Below are 7,518 nucleotides of genomic sequence, written 5' to 3'. Positions count from 1 at the left end.
AGAAGCATCTCTTTGGTTTTGGCCACTAGTGAAGCCAAGAGAGAAAGAAAAGAGGAAACCGGCTCTTCTGTTTGGCCTATTAGAAGAAAAACCCTACTGGCCCGGCGGGAGGAAGCGGCTCTTGGTCTAGCTCGCCATCAGGACCTGACATGTGGACCGGATAGAAGGTTCCTACGACATAACATGTACCACAATAATTACGTAGCGGAATATGGCAGTTAACCGAAAATGTTATTTAGATTTAGACCGGTACCTTGTCACCCAGGTAGCTTCCCCGCCGCACCTTACAACACTAATTCCCCGTACCTTAATAAGCGTACACGACTGGTCGCGCCGTGTCACGTGATGCTGTGACGACACGAGATGAAAAACCCTGATTGGCCGGTCATCCCACATGATAACGTGACGTCGGTGGCGCGGGAAGCAGAAGGTGACAAGCAATGCAGAACAAACTAACAGACGGGTAAGGCAAAATAGAACCAGCAAAACCACCCAGGCTACACTTTCTTTCTCGTAAATTAAAAGTCGCAATAAAATAAAATAAAATTGCAAACTGGCCCCAAAACTTTTTTTTTATCATAATGTCCTTAAGTTTGAGTGTATTTATTTTAATTGGTGAATCACAAACCAATTTCACTTTAAGTCCATGTTTGTGTTTTCAGTCTAGAAGGTGTTTAAAATGTGGCTCAGAAGTTTGATGTGATGAATGACGCTGTGAATTTGAAGAACAATCATTCCTACCATGTTGGTGCCTTTACATTAGATTAAAAAATATATATATATATAATGCCATAAGGAGATTTTCATAATAAGAGCAATGTTTTGATGTTAGTCCTTCATGCAACTAAAAAAAAGACAATTGTCTTGTTGTTCTCTTTATAGAAATTATCTGGATGAGCCACTGCTTTATTAAACCTCCATAGCAAAAATAAAGAAAATCAGTTTCTAAGTAAAAGATAAAAAAAGAAAACAACAATTATATTAAAAGAAAAATCATTCTTTGGATTTTGTATACTCTGAGATGAAGACAATAAAAATACATTTCCACCTTGAACCTTTTTAATTCTGACATAAATAAAATAAATCACAGAAACTTGAATCTATTTGAAACCATCTTCCAACATGAAAAACCTTCTTCTGCTCCGTTTCTTCTACTTGAATCCTGAGAAAAACATTAACTGCACAGTTTTTGTCTGAAATGCTCCTGATTTCTGACTCATGAAGGAGATTTAACAGCTGATTCACATTTACTTGAACAGAAACATCAGAAACTTGTCAAACATTTTAGAGATGCTGCAGTGAAAATCAAATTCAGATACAAAATATTTGAGACACTAAAGAACAAAGAAAACAGAAATGGAACAGACATTTGTGATTTCAGTTTCCTTTATGCAATCCAAGGGACGTTAAGGTTGGGATTGGGGTTACCTGGAATCCACAAGGTAGAGCAAGTAAATGAAGAAAATCGAGTTTTCAAATATTTTTGTGTTAATTGCTTTACACAAAAAAATACAGAGTTTCTGCTAAGAGAAAAACTGATCATCTGCATTGATCAAAGTGTGATGATGAAACAAAAAAGATTTCAGTTATTTTTTGATGACAAAATAGTCAAATCATCTCAATCAGTCGGACAGATTTGGAGTTTAGAGGTTTTTGCCTCTCCAGATTCTCCAACACCGAAAAAAGGGAAAAGTTTCTCAGTGAAAGTGTCTTTGTGAGTGTAGATGTGAGTCATGTCTTCAGGGTTGTAGAAGGACACCTCCCCCCTGTCATAGTCCAGCTGGACTCTGATCTTCTGGAGACTCTTGGTCACAGTGACAGTCTGACCAACAACGTTAATGTATTCTCCATTATTGTCTGTTAAACACCAGATTCCATCTTCTGGTGTTGGTTCACACTCTCCCTTCCTGTTAACAGACTCTTTAGTCACACCAATGAGCCAGTGAGGATGATCTCCCACCTCCACCTCCCAGCTGTGTTTCCCTGATCTGAAGCCCTCAGAGCCAAAAACAATGGCATATTTCATGTTTCTCTCTGGATTGTTAGGAAGCTGCTGAGAAGTTTCTCCTCTTCTCACACTGGTCAGATCATCAGACAGATAAAGACCTCCGTTTGCAGTGTTTGGATCCAGGAGGACCGGACTGAAGTGGACCTTCTCCTTCATCTTCTCCCAGACTCTGAAGGACAGGTTGCCCACATGTTTGGCCACATCTATCAGAGCTCCTGAGAGCAGCTGTGGGTCTGACAGCGAGCTCTGGGCTCTGGCTCTGCTCTGAGTGTCTTTCCAACTGCTGAGGAACGCCTCCTTGTCTTTCTGCAGCTCTGCTTCAACAGCACTGATACTTTCTGACAGAGAGGACATCTGCTCCTGGATCCTCTTCATCTCTCCCATCACAGTCTTCCTCTTCTGCTCCTCTTCCTCCCTCAGAGCTGCCAGTCTGGCCTCCTCTTCCTCCTTCAGGAACTGCTGGAGCTTGTTGAACTCTGCTCTGATCTGTGTCTCTGTGGACAGCAGCAGCTTCTTGGAGTGTTGAATCATCTGATTGTATGTTTTCTCCACTTCTTTGTATTTGATCTTCTTGTCCTGCAGAGACTTTAAGTCAGATTTCAGCTCCTCCTTCAGCTCTCTGACTGCTTCTTCTACAGGAACCACTTTGTGACTCTGGTGCAGAGAAAACTCACAGACAGAACAAAAAGCTCTCTGCTCGTCTTTACAGAACAGTTTTGATTCACCTGGATGTTTCCTGCAGACCTCGATGAACTTCTGCTCTCCTGTTTTTGTCTCTGATGATTCAGATTTCTGTCTTCCAGCAAACGAGTCAGCAAGTTCCTTCAGGCCAAAGTTCACAAGTGGATGATCTTTAGAAGATTTTCTTTTACACATGGGACAGTTTTTGTTCTGAGTTTGTTTCCAGAACTTCTGCAGGCAGCTCGAACAGAAGTTGTGGTTGCAGCTCAGAGTTACAGGATCATTGAAAGTCTCTGAACAGACGTGACAGTTCAGGAATTCAAGAAGAGCAGCTCTCTCAGCCATTTCTGACCAAAGTCTTTCAGACTCACCAGCTTCTGTCTTTAAGTTCAGGATGCAAATATTCCACAAATCTTTGTTTTTCTAGCAGAGATTCAAAGACCTTTAATGGCGTCTGAGTTCAGTTCAGTAATTTTACTTCCGGTTTCCTCAGAATTCATTTCCTCATTCTTACCAAAGGTGGAGTCAAGTTTTTTTCTCTCCTTATGTTTCAAAGTTTTTAAATCTTTATTTAAACAGCAGTTTCAGAAGAAAAAAAAAAAAAAAAAAAAAAAAAACAGCAGTTCATGCAGTTGTAAATGTTTATTTTTGTCACTTCAGCAACTGTATATCAAACAACATATTTATAATTAAAGTGAACATTAAGAAAACTTTTACACAAACAAATAAGTACACTAACTAATGTTAAGATTTTTTTTTATTTATATATATTATTTTGACTTAGAAAAAAAATAATATCTTATGTCTTCGTAAATGGTTTGATTTTAATTTTTTTGTTTTTTTATACAAAATTTTAACAACAACAGTAAATCATTTAAAGCTTTTTTGTCATGATTGCCTATGACTTGAACAGACCCAATCGCTGAAACCCAGAATCATCACGCAAGACGACTTGGCTAAAAAAAAAGTTTTATTTTGTTCTTGGATGTTGACGAGGAGGTCCGTGGAGACAGTCACCAGAGGAGGTGGAGGCGAGGAGTGGACCAGAAGGTAGGTATCTCCTTTGTGTGTTTTTGCCGACACCGTTGTGACGAGACAGGTGAGATGGAGCTAAAAGGTAGAGAGGCAAGGTGTGGCGTGGAGAGATGGCGTAGCTGGAGGTATGGCGAGGTGGAGGTGGATTTAATTTTCAGGAGCTTGAGAATGAACCCAGGTTGGCACTTGTGGCTGATGAAGTTTTTGTTGACAGGAATGATAGCTTGATTACTTGACTTGACAAAACAAGGGAGTAACTTGGTAAACGAGGTTATACAAGAGTCCAGGTACTGCATCATAGTGGGCAACGAATTGGCGATGAATACTGGAGCAAGGCCATCTTATATTCTAGAGGACTGATGAGAGAAGTGTCAACAGCTGGGTTCAATCTGTGGAGGAAGAGCAGAGAAGGAAGGGGGGAAGAGAGGACTCCCGGAGGTACCATGACAGTCCCCCCCCCCCCCCCCCCCCTTCAATCCAGGTCCAGGACGCTGGTCAGGATGGGCCCGGTAGAAGTTGTCAGCAGCCCTGGTCTGACTCCAGATGCAACTGCATTGCTGAAGGTGGTGTTGGACCGAGGGCACCGCCAAATCGACTTCCTGCAACGGAAAAAGAGGTGGTAGGTACCCAAGGGAGGCATTGAACGGGAGATACTGGTGGCAGATGAGGGTTGAGAGTTGTGGGAGTATTCTATCCACACCAGGTAACTCCTGGTTAGCCTGCTCTTCTTGACCGTTAGATTGTGGACGATAGCCCGAAGAGAGACTGACGGTGGCTCCTAGGGCAGAGCAGTAAGCCTTCCATACCTGCGAGATGACCTGTGGGCCCCGGTCAGACACAATGTAGGCTGGTATTCCATGGTAACGGAAGACGTGGTCGACTAGAACATTAGCTGTTGCCATAGCCGTGGGAAGCTGGGGTAGAAGAATAAAGTAAGCCGTTTTGGAAAAACGGTCAATAACCGTGAGAATAACAGTGTTGCCATGGGACGATGGAAGACCAGTGATAAAATCTAGAGCAATGTGAGACCAGGGCCTACTGGGGGAGGGTAATGGGTGGAGCAAACAAGAGGAATGAGAGTTAGAGGACTATGAACGCGCACAGATGGAGCAGGCCCCCATGTATTTGCGCACATCCTTCTCCATAGACGGCCAAAAGAAACGTTGACAGAGTAGGGCGAGGGTCCTGTGGATGCCAGTATGACAGGTTCCTCACCTTGGGATTGTTGCACCCTAGACTCAATATCCCAGGTGAGGGTGCCCACAATACAGGTGGGGGGGTAGAATAGAGGAGTCAGAATTATCATCAGAGGGGTTGAATTGACTTGAAAGAGCATCAGGCTCAACATTATGACTGCCGGGTCTGTAGGTGATGGTGAAATGGAATCTGTCGAAGAATAAGCACCAACAGGTTTGTGAAGAATTGAGTCTCTTAGCAGAATGTAGGTAGGCAAGGTTCTTATGATCGGTCCAGACATTGAATGGTTGCGGTGCCCCCTCCAAGCCTCCTCCAAGGCGAATTTAATCGCCAGCAGCTCCCGGTTCCCGATATCGTAACTCTGTTCAGCAGAAGAAAATTTTTTAGAGAAGAAAGCACAGGGTTTAAGCTTGCCTGACGTCGTCTCTCTCTGAGGCAGGACTGCGCCAAGACCGGAATCTAAGGCTTCCAATTCCACAACAAACGGGCATGAAGGATCAGGTTGAATAACAATAGGAGCCGAGACGAAGAGATTCTTGAGAGTACCGAAGGCTTCTTGGGCCTAGGTACTCCAGCTGAAGGTTTTTAAAGGAGAAGTGAGCTTAGTTAAGGGAGAGGCAATTTGGCTAAAGTTATGTATAAATCTGCAATAGAATTTGGCAAACCCCAGGAATTGTTGAAATTTCTTTCTGTTGGTAGGGGGTTCCCACTTGGTGACTGCCTGGATCTTGGAAGGGTCAGGACGAATACGGCCGGGTTTGAGAGAAAGACTACCTAGAGAAGATTGTGACCCATCAGGGGGACTGAGAGTCAAAGCAGGTGCTCTGCAGGAACTCCTGAACTACATGCAAAGTCCAGACGGTGTAGCATCAAACACTGCTGTGAATTCTCATTTCTGTAGATCAGAACCCAAATGAATAGAATGTGTTGATGGAAGTTTGAATGTTTCAGAGGAATTTTTTGAATAATGTAATTACAACACAGCAGGATGTTCAAGCCACTCAAATGTATGAATATGAAATGTGGGATAAAGATGTGGGGTTATTCTACTGTTTTCACTTTAGTTCTGTGTGAATGGGTCATCTCCAGAACTGGAGAGGTAGTTTGCCATAAGAAGAGCAGACTAAATCCCACAAATACAACACAAATGATGAGAAAAAGGATGTCAACTAATCAAACAAGCACATTGTGTCATGTCCTGGCTGCTACTCCCTCCTCCCCCCCTCCTTCCTGTTTCGGACGCAACCAGCTGGATCCACTTACCTCATCTTCTCCTGCCTTCATAAGCTCCTCCTGGATCATCAGCCGATGCCAGTTCGTTGTTCCTCCTATGGTGCATAGTCTGGTCAGCTCATGTTTTTTGACTCCTGTCTCGTTTCCTTTTGGTTATTGCTTCTCTCGCTCTGCTTCAGGACTTAAACCTGTTGGATACTTACCTGGTCGCTGTCCACCTACGCCGCAGTCCTCCCTTGGGGAAATCCGCCTCAAGATCCCTCCAGCCAGCCGCCGCTCCTCGCCTAGGAAAAAGCCAGTCAAGCTCTGTTCCCGATTAAATCTCTTTAAACTTACCATGGAGTCCTAGCCTCTTTCCGGGTTCCAGCATCTGGGTCTTTCAGAACTCTCGCCCGAATCATGACACATTGTCATTGATGTGAAATGAGATTTTAAAAAGTATAGATGATTACTATCTCTATCTCTGGTTCAGAGGGAGAGAAACTTCTGGTTTCACTAAACCATCTGCAAGCCTGAGTGTTTGATAATTCTGATCAGGTGTCTTATTCCTAAAGGAACATTTTCTGTTATTCATTTAAATTGTAGAAGTCTGCTAGGGAACTTCAACAAAATTAAATAGTTTTGGACACATTTAAAGTCATTTCACTGTCAGAGACATGGATAATTAAGGGAAGGAAAGGAATTTAAAGTTGAAAGTTATGATTTGTATTTCAATAGTAGAACAAATAGGATTGGGGGGAGTCACTCTTTATATTGACAACAGTTTAAAAAGGAAACTGGTAAAATGCATGACATCTTGATGATTTAAAGAAAAGTGTTGATGCGGAAATAAATATAAAAAAACAACAAACTGTATGGTTGGATGTGTGTAGAGGAAACCCGGATCAAAATTTAAACTTTTAAGGATAATTTAGAAGATTTGTCAAGTAATCTAAACCAACATAAACTATTAATAAGTGGAGACTTCAATATAGATCTCATAAAGTTAAATTCACATTTACAGACATCTGATTTTTTCAATGCATTACATAGTGCTACACTAGCAGAAAAGCTGAGCGCATTCTTCTCACGCTTCGAGACCACATCACTGCAGTCTGCAGTCTCATCACCTCTTCCTCACTCTGCTTCCAGCTCCGAACCCCTGACTTTGCAGACACAGGATGTGGCACGGATGTTTAGCAGGGTAAACCCCAGGCGGGACCTGACGGGACCTGACGGAGTTCCCGGGAAGGTTCTGCGGGCCTGCGCCGATCAACTCTCCCAGGTCTTCACAAAAATCTTCAACCTGTCGCTAGCTCAGGCTTTCATCCCTGCTTGCCTGAAATCATCCACTATCATCTCCAGAGTCCAGAGTCTCCAGAGAG

General features: G+C 42.9%; 1 protein-coding gene and 1 long non-coding RNA gene across 2 annotated transcripts; one reads left to right on the top strand and one right to left on the bottom strand.

Moving 5' to 3' along the window:
• Nucleotides 1-1,041: 1,041 nt before the first annotated feature.
• On the bottom strand, nt 1,042-3,172 carry LOC144994625 (nuclear factor 7, ovary-like). The gene has a single exon (XM_078953284.1). It carries the CDS (start codon nt 3,032-3,034, stop codon nt 1,619-1,621), a length of 1,416 nt encoding a protein of 471 aa, XP_078809410.1. The 5' UTR covers nt 3,035-3,172; the 3' UTR covers nt 1,042-1,618.
• Nucleotides 3,173-5,990: 2,818 nt separating this feature from the next.
• Nucleotides 5,991-6,489, top strand: LOC110015598 (uncharacterized). Its single transcript, XR_002290813.2, has 2 exons — nt 5,991-6,254; nt 6,334-6,489. It is a non-coding gene; the product is annotated as an uncharacterized LOC110015598 (long non-coding RNA).
• Nucleotides 6,490-7,518: the final 1,029 nt, after the last annotated feature.

This window comes from Oryzias latipes, chromosome 9 (assembly GCF_053564925.1).
Source record: "Oryzias latipes strain Hd-rR chromosome 9, Olatipes_Hd-rR_3.1".
NCBI classification, from domain to species: domain Eukaryota; kingdom Metazoa; phylum Chordata; class Actinopteri; order Beloniformes; family Adrianichthyidae; genus Oryzias; species Oryzias latipes.
Note: the sequence above shows the minus strand (reverse complement) of the source record. Positions and strands in the feature narration are given on the sequence as shown.